Source organism: Argiope bruennichi, chromosome 4 (assembly GCF_947563725.1).
Source record: "Argiope bruennichi chromosome 4, qqArgBrue1.1, whole genome shotgun sequence".
Lineage (NCBI taxonomy): Eukaryota > Metazoa > Arthropoda > Arachnida > Araneae > Araneidae > Argiope > Argiope bruennichi.
In genome coordinates, this window is record NC_079154.1 from 115,564,203 (window position 1) to 115,590,614 (window position 26,412).

Here is a 26,412-nt window from a genome sequence, read left to right on the forward strand (position 1 = left end):
CGCTATTACTAAAGATTAAAATACTTTCAGTGAAGGGAGGGGGGAAGGGTTATTCAAAAATGAGAGGGTTTTTTTTGTTTTTTTTTTCCTTTACTATTTTTAAAACATTACAGTTGAAATTCAATTTCAACCAGTATATAAAGCCAACATCACTACTGCGCTTATTTTTCTGAATTACAAGACAAATCAACCATTTTTCCCATTACTTGAATGAAATCAATGACAGATCTTATTAGAGCAAGATATTGCACAATATTGCCACAATGCGCTCGATGTTCTGAATATTTTACAATGCTGTGAATATATTATAATATTACAGGTATTTTATATTAAAAGAGATAATAAGAAATCGGTTTACTGTGGTATCTTTTAATCTTTTTTAAGATATTGAGCTCAAATAGTTTTGTCTAATAGCTAGTGACATCAAATCATACGCTATTTTATCATGGAAGTTTAACAATGAATCTCGTTCACTTCGCATATCAAGAGACAGTAAATAAATACAGTTTGGATGTTCTGTGTTTTTGCTTTTTGATATGTCCCAAGTAGCACAAAACATCGTATAATATTGGGCAATGTTATATTATACACAAATAAATAAAGTTACACATAATCATAAAATATTAAACAGTAACAGTGCATTGAGTAATATTATTCAATTCTGAAAATCTAAAATTTATCTATTATAGTATAGAAGAAAATGTAAATTTTAATTATCCGTATAGCACTTCTCGAGAATACTACGGGTTGCTCTTGTTAAATCTCATGTCTGGGCAACTTACTGTAAATTTCGAGCCCTAAACGTTTGGGTTGAATAGCTGTCTTATCCATTGGATTAATTAGGCTTTAACCGGGAAAGTTATATTATAGTAAGGGATTATCACACAAGGAGTTCTATTCCACATGAAGTAGTATCAAATCTAATTCTGATTTTCCTGTAAATTAATTCTTTACAATTCCAGGTTGGTAATACACCTTAAGAGATTTTTCATTCGGAATCATGATTTATTATCTGAATAAATTAAGCTAGAGCCTAGAATCTTGCCGGGAAATACAGACGCATGAAACAACATGTGCATTTTTAGTAAAAATTTACCTTATCTCACAGATTTTTGTAACAGCTTCGACAAGAACGGAATATCATCCAGGCAGAGATCGATCGCATGTGCAGCCAATTACTTCGAATTTTTACATGAAGATCAATACAGCTTTTATTATATATCTGGCCTCGGCATAGCCTAGAATTTCTGTCATAGATACGCATTGCCTTTATGGTATTTTATTCCATTGAAATAATAAATCTTTACAAGATCTTATATTTTCCTTGTAATTAGCATATTGTTCAAAATGCAAGAGACCAAGATATATAACATGCATTTCACAAATCCTTTTCTTTCATCTGTGCGACGATGTTAATATTTATGGTGTCTAACTCCGAATTAGAAAATCCGCGAATGATCTCTTTTCGTTTCGAGGGAGATTCAGTTGGCAGGGAAGAGAGCAGAAAACACAATTTAAAATGGGCTGTCATTTAAAAAGAATGCCGTAGTCTGGTGAGCATTGTAATAATGATCCATTTTCTTCATAGTCCATCTAGTGTCAGCGATTTCTGTACTACACATACCGTTCCAAGGCCTATTATGATTTTTCACTGTGGATGTCACATTCCAATAAAGAGAGTATATGTTTCTGTTTGAAATTTTCAAAATTGTTTCACTATAACTGTTAGAGTTATGTTGTTGTTCATGTGATTCTTGAAAGCATACCCTAAGCTAAATCTCATACAACTTCTGTGTGTTGGTATGATAACTAAGGGCTCATGTATCGGGATAATTTTTTATAATCACCCTGTATTCAAAATAACAAGGAAAAGTACAGAATAATTTAAGTAGCCATTATTACAGGTCTGATTTCTCCGATTTTTGTTTCATGTGAAAGCTCCTGACAGCTAGAAATGTCATCAATGGTCGCCTGACCCCTAACAACCACCATTTTCGAGAGTAATAGAAAAAACCCACTATTTCAGCCTTTAACAGCCAGTTGATTAACTGTGAACATTTTTTGAAATGAATTTGCATTCTTAAGTATTAATTTAATATTCGCGATTGCGTATGTGAAGTATTTAGAAGCATCAATCTATAATTATAATATTATATATAAGTAACCTATCTAAAGTAAGAAATATTTTGAAAACGAAACTAAAACAAAACGAAATAGTTTCAGAATCGCAACTAAAAACTATTTCTTACTCAAACTTAAACCAAAAAAGGGAATAGAAAAACATCAAAGTATTTAGAGAGCGCAAATGCAGCTACATCTAGAACACAGATGAATTGAGACAAAATTAATAAAAATCAAATTAATAGGAAAATCAAATTTAACCAAATAAAAAAAGAATCCGGCCTGAAGACTTTTTCAAGGGCCACCCTCAGGCAGGGATTAAAAAAAAAAGGATTTTTTTTCTGTGAAGGAATGCAGACTAAATAGTCAAAAAATGATTCCTCGTGACCCGAAAATCCCCTGAAATTAGGCCCAAGAGATATACCATTTTAACAGAAAGGAAAATACAAAACGATAAATTTGATGAATACATCCACTAATAAGCAAAAATATAATAACAAAAGTACCATATAATAACACTCAAACCAGTAATGCATACAAAAAGGAAAGAACATACGAGCAGCAGGCAAAGAAATTTTAAGCTATCAATTGTGATTCCCGCTTTTTTAACACCACCAAGCTAACGCATTTAAGGTAAAAAACAATTGTAGGGTCCCAGCACCATCTATTGAGTGATCTAATATGCAAGGAAAGTTCTATTTTTATTTTAGGTAAAGGATTAATCCCAAATCATACTTCGTTTTATCAAAAAGATGATATTACAGTAGTTCCTTGGAAATTCATTATTAATTAAATTTTTAATGAGGTTATTTGATGCTTCAATATAGGAATTTTTATTATTGCAAACCCTTTTGATCCTGTTAAATTGTGAGAAAATTAGATTTTTGAAAATTTTAGAGTTTAGATTGGAATGATAATTACAAAGTTTCGTTATTTTAAAGTTGAATTCATCCCTTTTATCGTAGATACCAACTATTGTTTTATCATTAGCAATTTCAATTTTTAAATCCAGAAAGGTAGCCTCAAATTGATTTTTATTTGTTTCTGTAAGAATTAAATCTTTTGGATAGCAATTAGTAACAATATTAGTATTGTCTAAGTTTATCAAAAGTAGGTCATCAATATACCTCCACCCATTTATTAAATTATATTTAATTATTTTTTTCTCATAGTAATGTAGGAAAATATTAGCTAAAGCACTTGAGAAAGCTGTGCCCATTGGAATGCCCTTTACTTGTTTATAAAAACTCCCTTAAAAACGTAATTTTCAGTAATATTAAAATTACATAACTCTAGCCAGTTATTTTTAGGAATAATATCTTGATTTAAATATTCGTCATATAAAAAAGTACAGACCTTTATTAATTTTTCATGAGGCACATTGTTGTGTATATATATATATATATATATATATATATATATATATATATATATATATAACCAATCTAAAGTAAGAAAAAGTTTGAAAACGAAACTAAAATGAAAACGAAACAAAAACAAAAACAAAACAGTTTCGAAATCGCAACTAAAATTTATTACCTATTTAAACTAAAACCAAAAAGGAACTTCATAGTATTTAGAGAGCGCAATTGCAGCTACTTCTAAAACACAGATGAATTGATACAAAAGTATTAGAATCAAGTTAATAGGAAAAACAAAAATAAAAAAAAATTAAACCAAAAAAATTATTAAAAAAATATTAAAAAAAGAATCCGGATTCTTTTTTTAATATTTTTTTAATAATTTTTTTAGTTTAATTTTTTTTGATTTTTGTTTTTCCTATTAACTTGATTCTAATACTTTTGTATATATATATATATAAGAAGTTTTATTTTTATCATCTTTTACCATTTTTATTTATTTTGTGTATTATCTCAATATTGGAATCAAGTTCCTTGTCATCATCAAGTCATTAAAAATGCCACTGTCTTTGAAATATCTCCACCAGTCGCACGTTATTTTTCGCAATTTTGCAACTTAATTTCCTTATTTTTCTCAGAAACTTCGCCGATAATAAACAGAATCGTTCTTAGCTTTCAACAATGGGGGGGGGGGAGAGAATCACACTATTAAAGAAGAAAGACTTGAAAGAATTACATTGCTGAAAATTTTTGTAAAAACTGCATAGTAACTTAATTAGTAAAAGAAAGTATTTAAATTTTAAAATGGCATGGAAATCGTTTTGTGCAATTATGTATTCTGAAATTATTACAGAGAAACTTTAAAATCTCACAATTTTTTAGTTAATTAAAATCCCCCCCCCCAAAAAAAAATGGATATTCTTTCTCTTCAGAGTCCATTCGTACTGTTATCTTTAAGGTCAAATGTCTGGCCTACAGACAGTCAGATGCATTCTCAGGCACTTGGACATACACACTCGTTCTCTTTTATTATTATAATTAGATATTAATTTTAACTGAACAAAAAATATATACTTTTTATTATGATTTATAATTTTCTAAATTAATATTTTTGTTATTTGACAAATAGTAGTTATAAAATTATTATTTATTAATTAGAATTAATAAAAAATAATTTTAACCACTTAACTGTGTTGTTTGAGCTCCATTCCCGCATCGAATTACACCATTTTTAAATTTATTATCCAAAACAAAACCCTTCTTAGACGTTATAAAACAATAGAAAAATAGCTGCTAATCCATGAATATTTGGAAAGTTTATGGATCCTCAGTTGAAGCTAAATGACAACACATTTCTGAAACAGAAAGTTCCATCTTATTAGAGATCGGAGAAAATTACGCAAATAAGTGGTAAATTATAATATAAATTTTAACATGACTTGAACATGAATCGCTAAAGGCTAACGCGTTGAATTGCTGAAGAATTATTTCAACTACTGCATTACGGTATACAAAGAAAAATAAACAAATTTCCTGGAAAATATTTAAAGGTAAATACTATATAAAATTTATTTTAAAGAACTCAAGTATGAAAATGAATTCGAAAATAACAAATTGGAAGTTAACTGTAATTAGTAATTTTCTCGACATCTAAAAGTTAAAATAAAATTAAAGCAATAATCTATGCGAAATTAGCTTTTAAAAATGAAAACGAGGTTAAAAATAACTAATTAAAAATCGTTTGCATGAATTTTTGTTCAAATTCTAAAAGGTTTGTTAAATCTTTTGCAACGTTTGAATGGCAATATTATAATATTAATAAGATTAGTCACCTAAAGCAATTCCAAAAAACTTGATTAAATAATGTAATTTAATTAATTGTTTTTATTGACTTTGAAGGTGCCGCACACAGATTGGTTAGAGAACTTTGCAAATACCTAAAAAACATTGCTCTTATCATATCCGAGAGGAACGATGACTAGATTGCTGACTGATGGGTGAAAACGATACACTACACGAAAACCATCACCATGATAATATTCCGAAAGATTTTTCTGAAAGCAGTTCTTTGAAAAGGATGCATTCTGCTAGAAACGCCGGATCTCAATGAAAGTAATGCACTTTCTATGCATTTCCGTTTGTTAGATGAATATGTGCAAGGTATAGCTACTATAACTTGCACAAATCAAACTACTTTTTTAAAAAACATGGTTACTAAATTTTTGCATTGTTTAGATTTTTCTAGAATGTTACGTTATGTCATCTAACGTTAATTAGTAATTCTACCAATTACGCAACATGTAGTTTTAAAATAGATTGAATAAAAGTTTTTGGCTGTGTTTTAACTAACTGTAAAAGAAATATCTGACAGAATTCAATCGTCAAAAGAGATTTTTTTTCAAAAAAGCAAATCATACTATTTTTTAAAAAACATGGTAACATGTTAGAAATTTAAAATGAAGAAATCAATTTTTGAAAAATTTCGAGATCTAAGTAAAAGTGTTTCATGGCATGACGAATGAAGAACATTTTTAAGAGTAGCTAACTTTAAAGAACTTCCTTATATGCAGATGGAAATACACAAAATGTCCCTAAAAGCATAATTTTATTAAAAAACCTGATTATTCTAAAAGTATTGAAGATCATGATTACCATTTAGAAGAGATTCAAATCCAAAACTTCAGTTAACACCAGCAAAATATGTATGCACTCTACATTCACAATCCAAAACGATTTATTTAAAAATCCAATTTCCTAAATTTTAATTTATGTTGTTTTGCATCTCATACAAAAATAGCTCTTATCTATATCTTATATATTTTACTTACGCGGACATAAATACTGTTACATCAGCATTTGATATCGACAAAATATTATAAATAAAACTTTTCTAATTACCAGAATACTGGAACATCAGATTTTTTTACTAGGAAAATTTGCTTGTGTGACAAAATAACGTTCACAGTTGTAAGAAAAGAATTTTATTGAAAACTAATATTTACAAAAAAAAAAAAAAAAAAAAAAAAAAAAAAATCGTAAAGAATTTCTTTAAATTATCGTTTGCGTTTTTTCAAGAAATTATTAAGTTGAGAGGTTTAAATTAAATCATGTACATGACAAATATTGTCGGAAGAAGGTAAGGATTAAGTAAATGTAATTGGCATTTTCCAGCAAAATTAGTTTGTGAATAACTATTGAAGTCTCTTTTCTAGCCTTGTAACTAATTAGAATATAAATTCCAGTTTAACTATTAAAAAAGTAGAATTGACCTTTTTGGCAATATCTAATAAGTTACAGAGCTAGAAAAGAGATTTAATTTAACATTAATCACTGAAATGTAAAAAAAAAAAAAAAAAAAAGAATAATAAAAATTTTACCTTTATTTCTAGCTTTCTTCAATCTAATGTTCCTGGCACGTGTCTGTTGTGCTTTTTCTTTGAAACGCTAGTGTACAATGTACTTTTTACGTGTAAATGTTTACATATCCATGTTAAACAGAGAAAGAGAGAGAGAGAGACATTAATGGCTTTTTCACTTTTATTTATACAAAAAATAATGTACGAAAACAATACAAAGAAATGGCATCAATCCACACGAAAAACGCATTTGGCATAGGACACAGAAAGTCATTTCCCACTCTGACTTCGAGATACTGTCTACAAGAACTGATCTATGACGTGAAGAACCCCATTGGTAGCTGTGATGTCGGAATAGGTGACAGGAACCGAATTGATGGTCAGAATACCTGTTAAAAAAGAAAAATATATTATTTTTAACAATTACTTCTTAATAGAAATACTAAATGAGAATAAGAAGTTGTGAAGTACTTTTAATATGAACTATAATACATTCTTCAATACTACACTTATTTTATGTCACTACTTTGATTTGTTCTATTTTGAAAATAACTGGAAATTTTCCTTTTGTCGTCAACATAAATGGGATGTCAGTCGATAAATCTACTCTGAATATGAGCTGGTAAAGTAACCATGCCATTCATTCATTAAAATATCCCTCGCTTAGCGTAGTTATTTTGTGATATCTCTAACCACCATGTAAATAGTTTACTCTCTTCTACCATGTGAAGTGTATCTAGAAAATAATTAGACTGATTCTTTAAAGTTTTTTTTATTTATAATTTTTTTTACTGTTTATTTTATTTTTTACCCGTGCTCAGAATATGAGCTTTTAAGGTAACCATGCCATTAATTCATTAGAATTTTCCTTTTCTATCATAGTTAGTTTGTGAGATCTCTAACCACCCTGTAGATAGTTTACTCTCTTCTACCACGTGAAATGTGCCCAGAAAATAATCAGACTGATTCTTCAAAGCTTTTTATTTATGAAGTTTTTACAGTTTATTTTACTTTTTTTGATTGGTGTTCTGAATATGAGCTTTTAAGGTAACCATGCCATTAATTCATTAGAATTTTCCTTTTCTATCATAGTTAGTTTGTGAGATCTCTAACCACCCTGTAGATAGTTTACTCTCTTCTACCACGTGAAGCTTGTGTAGAAAATAATCAGACTGATTCTTCAAAGCTTTTTATTTATGAAGTTTTTACAGTTTATTTTACTTTTTTTGGATGGTGTTCTGAATATGAGCTTCTAAAGTAACATGCCATTAATCCATTAGAATTTCCTCTCCTACCGTAGGGTTTGTGATCTTTAACCACCCTGTAGATAGTTTACTCTCTTCTACCACGTGAAGCTTGTGTAGAAAATAATCAGACTGATTCTTCAAAGTTTTTTACTTATGATTTAAAAAAAAAATTATATCATCCCTCTTAATTTTTCTATCGATTCCTATATAACTTCACACGAATTTTCCAAGAAGAGCTAAGGAATATTCCTGTTTCAAAGCAGTGCAATTTTTTCGAAGCGTTGCTTCACATCATGTCCTCAAAGATCTTTCGATATTTTTTTACTTTTATTGTATTTCAGAGTCTCAAATCTATTTCCTCTTTATAGTGACATGATTTTGGTTTAAAAAAATACATACGATGCAATATGTTGGAATAGGAATACTTTAATAAGCATCCCGTGTTAGATAGAAAGCTGGTTTCTGAATTATCCTGGTGAAAAAGCTGATATTTATTTTCCCCATGGATCAGTAAATTTTCTCTGTAATACCTCTGCACGTAATGTATTAAAGCCATTTATGTAATATTTTTTGTTTGACTTTCTGTTACTCAATTAATATACACAACTCCTCTGATCACTTAATAGCTTGTCGAATTTACTCAACTATAACTTGAGTTGCCAGCAATTTCTGTTCGACTCTTTGTGTATTGGCTTAGCGACTGGGCACGGAGATATAGATACCTCAAGATCCAATCTTAGGGGCGCTAAGGAAACGGAACGTTAATGTGTTGATGCTATTAAAAAAAATGAAAATCTAAGAAAAAGGCGAATAAATAATAATAAAAATCATACTCCGCCTTGGGCCCATTACCACTCGGACAATCCACTAATTACAACCAGGGGGAAAAGTCATATTGCGTCCTGGGCCCGTTATCACTTGGACAATCCACTAATTACGACCGGGACTGAAAAAATCATACTGAGGGCCGGGCACTAATTGCCTTCGCGATGCCATTATCCCTTTAATTACTCAAAAGACTTACGCGCAAGAAGCATTCTTTGAAGCACATTTGTTACAGCGGCTAATTAGTTTACTCTAGTTTTCAGAAGAATTACTATTAACATGTCGGCATCTTTGAATACTTTTTTACTTTCGCGTATACGTAGGATAGAGAAAGTATAGTAAAAAAAAAAATTTGAACTCCAGATTTTGACGAATCTCCACATTTTAGATCTTCCTGAGATCGAAAAACACACTTTTGGAAAATTCTGTCTGTCTGTCTGTGACAAAGATAACTCAGAAACGCTTTGATCTAGACGTGTGAAATTTGGTATAGATCTTTATATCAAATTTGCAGATTTCGATGTATCATTTCTATATGAGCAAACTCCGCTCAGAGGACGGTTGTCCAGCTGTTCAAATATAAATTAACACAATAACTACAAAATGAAGAAAGTTGGGACGATAAAATTGGGTACACAGACTTAACATTAAAAATGTTGATGCTTATCAAATTTCGAGCCAAATCTAACTAGGAGGTGACAGTCTGTCGGTCTTTACTTTCAGAAGCATGTAAACGCAATGATTCAAAGACATAATGATTTAAATATATCAGATCTGATATGTGATTTTATGACCACAATTGTAGTTTTGTGTAAAATTTTTGTTTCAATCAGTTGGGGAAACGCATCTTGGAAAACGTTTTCCGGATACTATTAATAGCATGCCAGGGATTAGTCGCCAAATAACTCGATAAGAATGACATGATGAATTCAAAAAATATGCTAAATTCGCACTAAAGATTAATATTTTGTAACTGTGTTACGCCAATCCTACGCAAGGCGTTCTCTGAGATAAAAACTTTATTAGAGTACATGCGAGAAAGTTTTGAGGAGACCACATGACTGGTTTTCTCACGTGGTGCACATTAATAACTTCTAAGTACGATTACAGCTTAACAAGCGATGAAATTGAAAAGAGTAGATGATAAAAGAATGAAGATATATGACATAGTCAAGAATCATATGTCCCCGATTTTCTTGTCAATCTACTGTAATTTAAATATCCCTGTTATTTTCAAGATGAACTTCATTTCTCTACTTGTAATATGTGTATTATATATACATGATATGTTTTTTGTGAAATATAAAAGACAAGAATATATAAACCCTACAGCTCCTACAAGTATTTGCACGAGTATTTATTACTCGTCAACTGATTGGGTTACTAGGAAGAGATCATGCAGACAGAAGACAAATAGAAAACGTTAAACTAAAATTTTAGTTCTTCGTAAAAATGAAAGAAAGATATTACCTGTTCATACTTCTAAACCATAATTTAAGAGGATATTAGAGATTTTGTTAAACTCATAATGCATTTGCAAATTATGCCATAAACCGCTGACGATCTAATTTAATGCTTTTACTATAAGGCTGATGAAAATATTGTAGGAGATAATTATCAATAAAATCTGATTTTATGGAAATATGACTAAGAAATTTCATTGATATTAATGTTTTTAGTTAATTTTAATATCAAATATTTAGCAATGAAAAGTGCCTCTAATATATCCTTGAAATCAGGTTTGGCGATAAAATTGTTCTAGAAAAACACCCCTTTTTATAGCCGGGCTGACTGTCCAAGATTCATTAAAATGAGATGCACGCCTATGAAAGATATTCCTTATCCAATTCAGCACGAGTATTAATCGAAATTATTTATGGCTTCTTGAATGTGTAGATAATTTTATAAAGGAAAAAATAAAATGGATTATAAAATAAGGTACGTTGAATGTAAATTTTATCATCTTCTCCAAATAGAGTTTTTTGTATTCTAGCACTATAAATGTTAAAATACTGAATTCTGTTTATAAATTGTTTCATATGTGTGTTTCATATTGTTGAAAAGCTTTACAGCTCACAGTTCAAACCTACAATTACCAAATTTGACACTTAGCCATTCTTGGATAGAAAGACATCACAAATTAAGTGTTATTTAAAATTCTAGTTAGATTTTTCAATAACGTTGAAATATATCGTCACACAAAAACTATTTTTATACCATATAAAAATTAAAAAAATTAGTTTTCCAGTAAGGACATTTTTTTTCCTCACAATTGTTTCTAATTTCATAAATTTATTAAAAATATTTTAAAGAATCCTTTAGATGAATATTCATAATCATTTAGTTATTTCGTTTATCTGGAAGGGCGTTGTGACGATATTAAACACATTTTTTTTGCGCACATAATAATTGTTATTATCAAAAAATTTTAGAAATAAATTTAAGGCAGATGATTCGAGATTAAAAATAAATACGATTTTATGGGTTAAAAATTCTTTTAAACGTTTTTTAAACACAGCAACCTTTTTAATTTCTTCTGGGACTAACGCACATATGTGCATATATATATATATATATATATATATATATATATATATATATATATATATATATATATATATATATATATATATATATATATATATATATTTAAGTTTAAACTTTTCCAAGTGAAATAAATAAATCAAAATTTATTGAGAACTATTTACTGCACTTTTTTTAAAAATAGTGAGGGAGAAATATCAATGCTACTTGTGCTTATTCTATTTTATGATCACTATTTTGAACCCACACACACACATTAACTTCTATTGTATAAATTATTTGAAGAATATCAGCATTATTTGCTGAATAAGACGTTAAATATTATGGCGGCTATCCAGTGGTCTTACAGTCTTAAGTCTGCAGAGCTGCATTGCCTCATTATATTACTAAAAAAGTCTTTTTTTCTTTAATTAATAATACTATCTAATTGTATTTTTCTGACTGAGAATTCGATAGCTGACGAAAATGAAAATAATAATAATATAAACGAAGAAAGAACGCAGAAAATGAATCAACAAATAGAAGATATATAAGCCTGGGGCTGCGCACTAATTTGTTTTTCCAAATGACAGCTGAAAGCAAAGAACCGCTTGTCGAAATATTGACTCAGCAAAAATTTCTATTACTTCTAATTTCTGTATTTCTGGTTTTACTTTCGATCAACTGTTCCTCATGCCCAAGGCTAAATTCCCTCACTCGATTTTTTTCACTTATTTCCGTCCATTATTTTATGATTTACTTTCATATTTCCTTGACAAAACGACTTTAATTATATTTAATTAATATTTCTTTTCTTTCAATAAAAGTACTACAAAATTACAAAAAAAAAAAAAAAGATATGTAGGAATTTTTAAAATATAATTCAGATGATCACAATTATAAAATTTTATTAACTCAGAGGTAAACATGTTTAATTTTGTTTCAATTAAATTGTTTGTGCGAAATTTTTTTCCCGGCACTTACAGTTTTTAAGCAGATGAGATGTCATTTGTCAGATAGATAAATTATAATCTTTTCACTGAGTGTAAAACTTTGAAAACGTATTTTCATTATTAATTACATTTTTTTAGTTATGTTAATGCCTCTTCTGAAAGCAACGCAAGGAATTTCTTTGGGACAGATCTTGTAGCTTTATACGTTGATTACAAGATCACGTAGGCAATCTGAACTGACAGTTCCTCTTCAAGTTTCCACACCACACCATTGGTAGAACGTTTGGACTAAGGCACCAGATTTAATGTGCACGAAGCTGCCCATATACACGGGGGAACTTTAGTAGAGTCAGGGTTTGAGCCTTGAACCCTCCAACCAAGAAAAAAATGTATGATATTACTAAGCTACGGTGGCTTTAGCTAATTTGATAAAAAAAATCATAAATGCAGAGATGGATTTCGAAGATGCTTCGAATTTTATAATAATCGTTTCAAGCATTTCTTTTCTATACAGTTTTGAATAATAATTCTCTTAGAAGTACTTTGTTTGACAGCGACTTTTGTCAAAATCTAATGTAAACAATTAAATTTCTTATAAGATCTAGTAATTAAATGGATTACACAGGCTATAAAGAAGATGTGACTTTGTTTTAGTTTAGTTTAGTTATATTAACTTCTCTTTAAAATAAGTACTAGCGCTAATTTCGGTAGGACCTTGTAATTTTGAATTCCAGTCAGATCGACAGGGGTTAAAAAGTCGAAACTGCTAAAGTTAACCCCTTCTATGGCCGTGGGAAGTATGCTTCCCACCAAATTTATCAATCTTTGTATGAAATTATGTAGGTTGGCATCAGTTCTGACACATTTTTTTAGAAAGACAGAAACTTAGATGCTTTAGTTCTTTGTCTAACACTAAATGATGTGTCTTGATTTGTTACTTAATTATTAATTAACCAAATTAATTAAGGAATCAAATTAAATTTATCTAATAAGCTGAATGAATCCCTTTTCTTATTCTAATTTCAAGCCTAAAAATATTTTAACATAATATGACTAGAAAAAAAATGGCCCTTTAAAGGGTTAAATCAAATATGGGAAGCTCAGTATTGCTAATATACTTCTCATTATTCGAAGCAGTCTTCTAGAAAATAAAGCAGCCATAGCTTCTCAAGCAATACAAATATATCATCAAAATAAACCAGAATTGGTGGTCTCTCCTAAACTTTCTCGCATACTCTCTAATAAATGTACTTCTGTATTATCAAACGCATGTTTTTTAAAAATAACATGTACTATCAAATATTTTAAAATGAATCAATAATATTTCTTTTTACATTAAAATTAAATACTTAATCTGAATAAGAATGTTCTTAAATTTAAAAAACGGGGAAAAAATTGAGAAAATAAACAAGGAAAACAAGAAAAGACAATATTTCCACAACTGACCTTCTTGCAAGGAAAGGGTCATCGGCGTGTTCTTTTCACTAGTCTTTTGAAGATCTTCCTGCACGCCACTGGAGAAGTACGTGCCTCTTACCAGGTGCCTTTTAATTAGATCTGAAACAAGAAAAATTTTTCATTCAGTTTCATGAAAATAGTGAGAAATTTACTTTCAATAATAACTTAACATTTAACAATAATCTTTGAACGTAGGAAATAATCACTTATGTTTGTACCATTCAAATTCATGGAAAAAAAGATTTGAAATTGTTTGTCGAATTAAAATTTACACAATCTTTTTTTATTTTACATACTTTTAATTAATTTGTTTTGTATCGTATTGGTAAAAATGGAATTTTGTAACTCATGATGTGCTAGAGTCCAGGAATTCTACAGTTCAGTGCTTAGGATGACAATATTATATTCTTATATTTTCATAACTTACTATTCATTAATGCTCGCCTTTATTTTGATTCGATACGTCTGGCGCCATCTGGTAGTGATTTTGAGAAAGACCGATTCCAAGATTACATAATATTTGTAGAAATAAATTGTGAAATATATTAAAAGCTAAAAAGCAGGAACTGCAAAAAAATCTAGGAATGTTAGAGCTAAATGCTGAAAGCAATAAAAATGTAAATTAGGTTTTAGGAGCTCAATTGTATCAGTATTCCCAGATATAGAAAATAATTTTTAATCAAAAATCTGAGGGTAAAGGAGGATTTTATAGAGTATTCCTTAAAAGAGATTAACGGAATTTCCATTTTGTGTTCAGATGAAACATTATGATTGAGGCAAAGTAGTGCGAATGGCAAAATATATTAAAAAAATTAATTAAGTCTTTTGTATTTATTAAGTGACATTGAGAAACGAAAAGGATGTTCCATAAATCTAATTCAAACATCTGCTATCAAAGAATACTGATAATAATTTTAAATTAAACAGGCCAAACTACGAAAATTGAGCTTCCTTTCGCAAGGGGGTAAAAGGACTTCCTGTTCCCTTTTCAATCCCCCCCTTCCATTTCAGTGGGCATTATCTCTATACTAACAAGAAATATCGATCTTATTTCCAAGATATACAATTATAATATATATTTAGTACATTCCCAAGCAACCGGTCGAATGTGGCGGAAAGGTAGGCCGGATAATAAAAAAGCCGGATAAGCCGGAGTTCTGTGAACTCCACACCTCTCTTTGCCCACCAGTACCAGGAGACAAAGTTTTTACACCAAAATTAATTGCTACAATACTTATTTTCTCACTTCTCATTCAATCCTTCCATTTATCTCAAACCACGTAGACTGTGAACGAGGCCCAGTGAATCATAAAAGCAGTTGCCGGTAACGTGTTGAGTTAAAATAGAAGGCTCTGTACTGATAGTTTATATAAGTTTATATACTGCACTGCACCTTTCAAGAATTTATAAGAGAAAAAGTAAATTAAGGGATATAAAATGTGAGCATTTTAACCCTTAACTGGGGTGGTGTGGTCTACGAGACCTCATTACATTTACACTCAAATTAAATTTTGTAATGAATGTATTAGTATGAAAAATTGCCAATCTATTTTGCAGATATTTTTTTTTTGACATATAGATATGTTTTAGAAATTTTTCGAAATATATTATCATTGAAAAACATAAATGCGTTGGAACATACATTTTCTTCTCAAATTACATGTTACAATAAATAATCTTCTTGAAAAAACATATTACTTTTTACTTTTTATATCATATTTATTTTTACAGTATATGAAGGTATATAGAAGACAATATAATGTAAAATTCAACAATTGTATGGAAAAAAAAATGGCAATAGGTAAAATTGGGCCTTTTTTTATCGGCTTGTGTGACTTTCATAGCACGGTTTTCTATTGCATATAAAACATACGGTTAAAAACTTGTATAAAAATCAACCTATAAATTCTGTATATATATCTCTTGGTATACTAATATATTTTATAAATTTTTCAAAATACATTATCACTAGAAAAACTAATTATGTTTGAACATACATATCAGAATCAGTTGAATGCGAACTTTTATGGCAAAACTCTTCTGTACAATTATCTTTATTACTAAAATCACTTTCAGCTTCATATAAAAGTGTCTGCAGTACTGATTCATAATAGGATCAGTAAATTGGATGATATTTCAGGCCCCAAGTTTTAGCGCCATCTGCTAAGCCTTGTTTATCACTGGGACACTAACAGGAAGGTGCGGTCTTAGAGACCGCGCTAAAAGAAATAACTGAATTATTTTAAAAAGCATCCGCTGAAATTGTTTGAAAAAGTGCACGTGTATTGAAGGTCACAAAACAGGAAGCTACAGGGCCAATCCATTCAATTGAGCTAAAAATAGAATAGGGGTGACCGAAAATCTATCGCTAGCGGTCTCACAGACCGCACGTCCCCAGTTAAGGGTTAACATAAATTCTGTAATGTCTAAGTTAATTGCGACAAAAGAAAACTAGGCCGGATAGTACAGAAGACGAATTGTCGCCAACCGGATATTCGGGAGTGTACTGTAGTTGCATATATATATATATATATATTTTTTCCTATTGACATATTCCTCGCTTTGTACAAATATAAGATGCTACTCGCTAAACATATTGTTTCATAAGAGAGTTTGCTAGTTTTCTTAGATAGTAGTTCCTTTTTTTTTAATGACGTTGGATGGATAACTTTTGATTACTTTGATTTTTGTAAAACAACGAAAAAAAGATGATAAAACAAAACCTTACACCATCGATCTCAGAGATCTCTAAAATATAAATGATAGATTCCCCTGAGTTCTATTTACTATTTATTCTAAATGTTGACTAAGAATTTGTCAAAAAGAGATGCAAGAATATCTAAAGTCATGCTTTCGTAGCGCCCTTTGATAAAAAGGTATGAAACGAAATTCTTCTTTAATATATTTCTCACATATATGTGCCCGCTGGAAGATTAAAAACAATTGCAGCCAACTGTCAGGAGATCTCTCAATATCCATTTATCTGTAAAGTTTCTGTAACTCGACTCAAATCGATGTACTCGCTTGCACTTAAATTCACACCTTTTGGTCATTCTCAGAGTAAAACAAGGAAGGAAGGAAGGAAGACCCACCTGTGAAGGCCTGCTTGTCCTCGATGAGGCTCTTTCTTTGTTCGGGAGTGAGAGACTGGAAGGCCGTGTCACTGGGAGCGAAGAAGGTCAGGGGTCCCGTTCCTGAAATAAAGAGAACAACATTTAGTTTCCTCCGTGACATCCTAAACGCAATGCGGCAGGTGAGGATTCTCATTTCCTGTTCGTTATTACTCTGGCACTCTCATCACAGCCTGGGGGTTCGCAAAGAAGAACGGGATTCTGCGTGAGTAAAGTAAAGTAGCTCATAAGGCAATATTATCCCCTCTCACGTGAGTAAGGAATTTAATGGACATTCACTTTTCCTGACGAAAGGAATTTAATGGATATTCCCTTTTCCTGACGAAAATACATTTGTTTATGTGTGAGTTCTGCTTACAAAGAAAGGAAGATCTTTGATACAGGGGAGGGAAAGAAGAGAATAAAAAAATAGGTTGTCTGATTTAAAAAAAATGTGCCAACAATGCACAAAAATAAAAATTTACACTTTTAGTTTTACAAAGGTGACACAAAAGGTGCTGAGGATAACTCGATTCAATTTATCTAATTGACGTCATGGTCTGAAGTTATAAAGATAGTACGAGAAATCCCTGGAAGACTTGGAGATACATGTGGGCTTTTGAGTTAGGGCTGGAAAAAATTGGTAGATTTTATATTTCAGTTTTGAAAATTATGGAGATAGACTATGCGATGATAAAAAAAAAAATGAAATATTCAGAATTAAATTATGTGTGAACAGGAATTTTGTTGTTAAAACTTGAACTTTGTAGCAACATGAATTTTGATTGCAAAGTAAATTACTGTAATATGTCTTATCCGAAATAAAGTTACAAATTAGCTGGATTATTTGCCCTTTAGATTTCTTCACATGCTTAGGCAGTATGACGCATTTTGTATTTAGTTTCGTTGCATTGTGAAAAAAATAGCATGTTCCGGATTTGGAACATTCTTTCATCGTAGTGACTAGGGTTTAAAATTTCAAGGATCAAACTTCATTCGCCTTAGTTTTTCCCTTTTTGAATTAATGAGCTCACAAACTGACAGTTATATATTTATTTCCTCAGGTATGTCGGAAACATGGAGATTATTCAAATTCTCGAGGTTAAATTACTTAATGATCATGGGACGTTTTTTTACATAAGAGAAAAAAAGCTGGCATAACATTAAATATTTGACCAAAGAGTGGCTATAACAATCTTAGGGCTGAAATTTGCTTCTACAACTTTTTTATCGATAAAATATCATAAAAGCCTCATGAAATCCGAATCATCTCTTGGTTTATTACTTAAAAAATTTCCTATCTCTTCCACCATCTATATATCGTTTGACCTGAAAAAATCAGTTATTTACATGGAATATATAATTTGTTTATAAATTCCCCGTGCCTATCTAGGCAAAAAATAAAAAGAGATAATTACTCTCTGGGATTGTGGGTTTTCTTCCACTTCATGCTCACGACAATGCTTAAATAACCGTAAGGCTATAGTTGTAGGGACATGGAATGGTATTACGTTAGGTTATAAGAACTAATCAGTATTCGTTTTCATTTGTACTATCATAGGATAATTCAAGACTGAGTTTTTAAAAATATTAAGAGAATGCGAACAGAAGCAGGTAGCACAGCCTGTTGCGCAATGTTGTACAATATTGTATGATATTAATCAATATTAAGCTATATATTGCGAATATTAGTCAATATCATACAATATTGGGCGATATTGTGTAATGTTATATGATATTTATCAATATTGAAAAATGTACAATATTGCGAATATTGATCAATGTCATACAATATTGTGCGATATTGTGTAATGTTATATGATATTTATCAATATTGAAAAATGTACAATATTGCAAAAATTAATCAATGTCATACAATATTGTGTGATATTGTGTAATGTTATGTGATATTTATCAATATTGAAAAATGTACAATATTGCAAATATTGATCAATGTCATACAATATTGTGCGATATTGTGTAATGTTATATGATATTTATCAATATTGAAAAATGTACAATATTGCAAAAATTGATCAATGTCATACAATATTGTGCGATATTGTGTAATGTTATATGATATTTATCAATATTGAAAAATGTACAATATTGCAAAAATTAATCAATGTCATACAATATTGTGTGATATTGTGTAATGTTATGTGATATTTATCAATATTGAAAAATGTACAATATTGCAAATATTGATCAATGTCATACAATATTGTGCGATATTGTGTAATGTTATATGATATTTATCAATATTGAAAAATGTACAATATTGCAAAAATTGATCAATGTCATACAATATTGTGCGATATTGTGTAATGTTATATGATATTTATCAATATTGAAAAATGTACAATATTGCAAATATTGATCAATGTCATACAATATTGTGTAATGTTATATGATATTTATCAATACTGAAAAATGTACAATATTGCAAATATTGTTCAATGTCATACAATATTGTGTAATGTTATATGATATTTATCAATATTCAATAATGTGCAATATTCCGAATATTGATCAATGCCATATAATATTGTGCGATATTATATGATATTAATTAATATTCAATTATATTGCGAATATTGATCAGCGCCATACAATATTGTACAGTATTTTGCGATATTATAAGATATTAATTAATATACACTATTACGAATTTTGATCAATATATATATAATATTAGTGTGGTACTAGGGAAATGGAATTTTGGAAAAACAGTATTACCTGAGATGACCCAATTGAGCCTTGCGGCCTTGAGGGCCTGGGAGAGCTCCTGGAGGATGGGCGAGGCTTCGATGATGTTGAGCAAGTTGCCCGTCGGCTGGTAAAGAACTTGTGTGATTGGTATCACCTGTATGGATCCCATGGTTGCTAGGGCATCTCCGATGGGTGCTCCGGCGGCTGTCACCAACTAAAATGAAAACAAGAATTGCCTTAGATTCGTGTTCCACATCTTAATTCTAGAATTCATTGACCCAGTTTTTGAAGATTTGACAAATAGCAGTGAATTTAAAAAGTATTTATAAATTTAAAGTGGAGAGAATTAAAGATAGAGATCGAATAACAGAACGCTTTAGAAATAATCCAAACTTTGGGAAATGCTAATTTTGGGAAAAAAGTATCAGTGATAAGTATTTGCAATTGCTCAGGTTTGATATTTGAATGGAAAGTTGCATCTAGTAAGTGATGTTCTTTTTCGTTTATACAGAGAAGTTCTGCAGAATGTCTCTGAGAAGAGCGACGGATTTTGTAACATGACTACTTTAACCCTTTTCAATTTTCTGGAGGTCTATCTTATGTGGATTACCAAGCGATTTTGTTTTGAGAGTAGTTCAAGTGCGATTGCATTATACAAGGGAAAACAACTAAGTTTAAATCTGGGACAAAATTCGTACTGAAATGTGGGAATCGAAAAACGTTCTATCAGGTCGTGCGCAACTTTATGAAACCAACCGGAATAATAATATTATCGACAATGGGGAAAATCTTCCCTACTCTTAAATCTGCCTTCATCTTTAAAGATGAACATGTGGTATTTCAAAAACATCCACTTCTACCTCAGCCCGTCCATGGAAAAAAAAATCATAAAATTTCAAATCGTTTTGGTTATAAGTCAGCGTGGTTGGCTCGAGTTATTGTTTTGACATACATACGGATTGGCCGGCAGTTTTCTAAATGAAAAAATGTAAGCAAAATTTAGCAAAACGAACAAACAACAACCCCTTCCCTGAATACTGGCATTAAAATCATCTGTTTTTGAGTTATCGTATTCATATGCATAGATGGACTAGCATATATATATAGAGAGAAATAATTTTGATCATGCATTTCCTTTTATGTGGATAATCTATAAGATGTAGGCACATCATTTCGCGAGATCGAATTATTTATCGAATATAATAATTCCTTTATATACTTCGAATATGGATAAAAAGTTATTAAAATCAAAATGGATACTTTGTATTAAAAAAAGATGCGTTTGAGTTATTTAAAAATAAATGTCGCTAAAAATATTTGATAAATATAGAGTAGAAAGTATTTAAGATTCATAAGTTTATTTGAAGTGAGAATAAAATCCAGCATAAAGGGATGCGATCTTAAATTGATACAGAAAGGTGGATAATCTCCATCCTCCATGATACCGAATAACTGAAATTCACGGTGTTAAGCGATTAAAAATTGTGTATAAGACGTAACGTACATTGCACAAAATTCTTTCTAGTTACATATTAACGAATGACAACGATCAAATGCAAACAAATCACTTTAAAAATATTTCAGACTGTTACAATGAACGTTTTTAGAGCTGCACTTCAGTTAATGATTCGCTAATTCCAAAATATTGGAAATACTATGTATATGGCTCACCATATTCACAAAGAGGTAAGAAGTCTCAAAAGAAATCAAGAAATAAGCATCAAAAGAAATTTAATCGACCTCGAAAATAGGCTTAACCATTGCCAAATGGGTAACCGTTATGGGAATAGTTGACCATATTGATGATGATGATGATATAAACTATTGATGATGATGTCGTGTCCGCGTTACCAAGGAAAGGAAGTGCAGTAGCTTCTGAGGGTAAAGACCCCTGAGCACCCGAGGGCAGAAGTCTGACTTCTAGCTCATATGAAGATGAAACTCACACGTTCGCTTTCACAACCCCTTTTTGCAGGGGGGCACATTCACACACCTCACAGACAGAACACAGATGAAGAACAACCATGCCCGAACCGGGATTCAAACCCGGGATGCCCAGATCACGGGGAAGATGAGCTAACTCTATGCAAGAACGCCGGCTCAAAAACTATTATCTCACAAAAATGATATTTGTTTTAAAAAATGTTACTTTTCAATAATATCACTTTCATATCTGTACAATGTTTCCTTTATTTTTATTAAATTTTTAAATTGTAATATACAGTTTGCATCAGTTATTTTTGTATGTTATGAAATTCAGACTCATTCATCAAAATATCCAGTTGCTGCTTTTGCCAATGTTAAAGTTTAGATTAAAGAAAAACTTTATTTGCGCATTAATTTCAAAATAGATTTTTCATTTCCATTTTTATTTCGTAGTAAATATACTTTCATTGCCATGCCATTACTCTACTCATCTATTATGTCCGGAGGTGAAGAACCTTAAGTTCAAGCACTCTGTGATACTCCCCTCAAACGCGTTAAAATTTATTTTGAGTTATACAATTAAATTCATGTTTTTGTAGCTTATCAAATAACAAGCTGAATTAAATATATATATATGAATTCCACAATAATAACAGTAAAAAAAAGTCAATAATCCGGGTGAACAAGCTGGTCGCCGAAGGTGGCTAGTATCAAATAATAATGAAAAATCATTTTTACAACTCCTTTAAATTTGGTATTTGAAGAAATAACTGAGCTACGTGATGATTCTATAAAGAAAAACAATTCTTCACCTGTTTACAGTCGGGCTGTACGCTAGAGTAGACGTTGAATCTGAGCGTCTTTCCTTGTAGAAGGGTTCCAGAAGTTTCGTCGTTGGTCAAAGAGTTCAGGTTGATTCTGCGAGGTATTACGTGGTACTGTAGTAAGGGCTTAGTCTGTTCTGGATTGCTGTCGATGGAGTAGACCATGTCATGGGGCAGGGAGTTGATGGCTTCATCGGTGGGAGCGAAAACAGTGTACACCCCTTTGTAAAGTAGATTCGGGATTAGAATGCATAGTTTTGTGGTTTAGAAGAGTGATATAACAAAAAAATTTCTCTTGTATATTTATGCGTCCTTTAAAATGATAATTATATATTCATAAATAAAAAAATCGCCATGGTGTAGACATAAACTGCAAAATTTAATGCATAATTAAGATGATGATTTTAATTGTTTATTAATTTATAATTGCATTAATTAATAAATAATTTAATAATCGAATTTAATCGGTATTAATATATGTTAAAACACTGAAATTCATTTTTATTAATTACAATTAAATACTAATTATAATATGTTAACTTTTAATAATAAATTATCTAATTCTTGAAATATCTAATTGTTGAAATAATAATGTTATCGTTACATAGATAATTGAATTTTTCAAAGCCAGTTTCGAAAGGAAAATAACAAAAGGGCAATTGCGCAGTGTTAATATATACTGTTTCTAATTAAACTGCGGGGCCGCGGTGGCCTGATGGTAAGATCTCGTCTTGGGACTGTAGGGCTCCAGGTTTAAGATCCAATTCCGAACCGCCATGTAAGCGGGCATGGTGTGCGCTAAATCATTCGGGACCGAATGTTATCCTGCTTATGTGACACGAAAGTTGAAAAAGGGGGTACCAGCTCAGGTGTCGTATTCGCCATCTGATCTCGGATCAAAATTAAGAGGTCTGTTCCAAAATAGCTCTAATGTTGCTTTTAACCTTCCATTGGGCGCAACTAATCTGTGAGATGAAGTCACGAGTTTTTTTTTTGCACCAATCAGCAAGATCTAAAGCCTAAATATACTCAAATGTAAGTGAAAAGTTCTGTTTAATATGTTTTTTAACATACATTCAAAAATTGCATTAATTTGCATTGCGCCCAACGGAAAGTTAAAGGGACGTTAATATAACTAAATGAAACTTCTAATTAAACTCTATCAGAATTAGTTGGAGACTTGAGTATATGAAAGTGTGTTAAAACATAGTTTGGATCATCGACAAAGAAGCAAATGATAATTTTTGCATATTCGAATATTTTTTCGAATATTTTTAACGAAAGAGAAATATTTCAAACAGCTGCACTTACCACCGTCGTGAATTTTTTCTAAAAGTCCAGTGTTCGTCACCCAATCTGCGAAACGATTTAATCCCATTGATCTGGCGAGATCTGCAACATTAGCCTGCTGACCGGTTACAATAACACCCCCTGGAAGATTTTGAGGCTGGAAGGACGATTGTCTTTGTCCTGTGAATGTAGATTGTCCTCCGGTTGTAATTTTCCCACCGAAAGAGGTTTGACCAGAAGTCTGAGTCTGAGGATTACGTTGTCCACCAAATGATGTTTGACCAGGGGTCTGAGGTTGAGGATTACGTTGCCCTCCAAATGATCCTTGACCAGGGGTCTGAGGTTGAGGATTACGTTGACCTCCAAATGATCCTTGACTAGGGGTCTGAGGTTGAGGATTACGTTGCCCTCCAAATGATCCTTGACCAGGAACCTGAGTTTGTCCACCTGTTGGTCTTAAAGTGGTCCTTTGACCAGTTGGAGCTCTTGGTCCAATTTTTTGATGTGTTGCAGGTATTATACCTGTTATTTGAGGTTGACCAGGCTGTAGTCGTTGTCCTCCAATTACAGGCTGCCTAGATCCTGGCTGTGTTCCGGTACCCGGCTGTCCTGGCTGTTGAAAGGGTTGAATTTGACCTGTTTGGGGTTGTTGATTGAAAGAAAACGAGTCGCCTTGGCCTGTAATATCCGAAAGAAGAAGTTATTAAAAATGTGATTACTGACGTGGAATTTGCAGTTCATTAACAAACTCTTATTCTGAATCCAAAACAGAAGAAAGAAAAATTTTTGCATAAAGATAGATTTTATAATTGCTGATGGCCAAATGAGATTATTTTATAAATATGACATTTTAAACATGTATAGAACAATCTAAAACTACATCCTGTTACTCAGATATTCTTTTAAAGCGAAGTCCAAAACTATTTCATGCTTTTGCCTATTTCCCAAAATTTCTGCATAACAAAATAGTTTTTGTTATAATAATAATTTTGTTTTTATTAATGTGAATAAATTCTTAAAATGATATATTATTATAACTGGATAAATTCGACAAATTCAAAAGCACATTTTAAAACTGTTATTAACTGAATAAAGATTAATTTACCAGTTCCGAGTTTCCCAATAATAATAATTATACTGAAGCTTTTAACGCAAGACATTTTGGAAAAGCATTTGAAATTTTATTACTTTAAAAAATGATTACAATGACGCTTTTATGAAATATAATCAATCAACGAGGAATCTCTACAATGCATAAAACAAATTTTGATATTTAAAATAATTTATTTTTCAAAATTGTAAAATCCTTCCCTTATACTATGTGTTTTGTATAATTTAAAAAATTGAATGGAATTGTCTTGTTCTGGCGTATTGTATATTTACATTCTTTATCCCTATTATAAAAAAAATATTTAAAGAAGATACTGTTTACTAATCTGAACATCGGACAATAGCACGAAAATACAGTAATAATAATATTGGATGCTCAGTGCTATACTCTGTTTCACCCTAACTTGGCAGTAGTGTATATTCTAGGCATGCCGAATCGCAGTCGTTATCAGGGGAACTGGGTTACTTTAAAGTACAAAGTTACTAGAAATGCAAATCACTGGCGAAACTTTATCTCGCAAATTTTTCGCCAAATAGTAAATATTTATTTACTTTATTATATTATCACTTTATCGGAGAATTAATTGTTACCTTATTTTCATTATTTTTTTTAATATTATTGATACATTATTTTAATAAATCATTAATGTTATTTCATTTCGTTTCATCGTTTCTGAAAAGAAAACCCTAAATCTTTCAATATTCGGTAAAGCGTAGTTCGGCTAATGTTTTTCGAAAAGATATCTGTATCATCGTTCACATCTTTATCTAATGTTGGAATCTCATTTCTACGAAAATATGCATGGATTTTTCGTCAAATACAGGATAATGTAAAATCATCATATTTTACAAGACCTGAATGTTTGGCGGAGATGTAAAAGAAAAGCGCGACAAATATTTGACCTTGAAGACCGATTCTAGCCAAAGTGGAATTCATTATGTCAATCTTTTAGTTTTATTCGTTCGCTTTATTTACAAAATACTTAACATAAAAGCACTTCTAACTTGAGAATAATTTTAAATACATATTGATAAAAAAAGGATTTCTGTAATTTATGATATTATTTGATAAATTTCTGAGCATTTTAACTATTTTAAAGTCGGAATTGATGGGGAACTCTTTCCCAACGCGGAGAGTCACATTTTCTACCTTTTACAATACTGCCAAGTTAGGGTGAAACAGAGTATAGTAGAGTTACTTCAGCTAGATTTCACCAAAGCAATGAATTCCAATATCACATGTAATGGATTTGATATGCATTATGTAATCTTAAACTGACCCCATTAAGTGAGTTTAAACTTTGATGAGGAGTCTGATAGAGTTCTCTTAATTTACATGCATATAAATTGTAAGTATCCAACATTGTTCAATTCAAGAAAACTAAATGGCATTCAGTAAATGAACGCAACAGAAAGCTATAAAAGTTATTACACGAAGCAACTCACCATTTACAGTGTTATCTAGTGTGTTAAAAAATCTCAGATCAGAATCTTCCAGTAAAATTTGATCTATTAAATGAATGACGCCCGTTCCAGTAACGATCTCTGGAGTTTTAATGTTGATTTCATTCACCTGGTAGCCATCTGAAAGTAAAC

The 26,412-nt window shown here is 30.8% G+C and overlaps 1 protein-coding gene across 1 annotated transcript in view; it reads right to left on the bottom strand.

The window, feature by feature from the left end:
* Positions 1-7,005: 7,005 nt before the first annotated feature.
* Positions 7,006-26,412, bottom strand: part of LOC129965837 (uncharacterized) — a 92,004-nt gene continuing 72,597 nt past the window's right edge. Inside the window, exons 13-19 of the mRNA XM_056080053.1 lie at positions 26,263-26,400; positions 23,728-24,384; positions 22,405-22,637; positions 19,694-19,880; positions 16,937-17,038; positions 13,833-13,943; positions 7,006-7,227 (exon numbers count right to left, since the gene is read on the bottom strand). Coding sequence (XP_055936028.1) covers positions 7,139-7,227; positions 13,833-13,943; positions 16,937-17,038; positions 19,694-19,880; positions 22,405-22,637; positions 23,728-24,384; positions 26,263-26,400 — 1,517 coding nt within the window. The 3' untranslated portion in view covers positions 7,006-7,138. The remainder of the gene's footprint in view (positions 7,228-13,832; positions 13,944-16,936; positions 17,039-19,693; positions 19,881-22,404; positions 22,638-23,727; positions 24,385-26,262; positions 26,401-26,412) is intronic.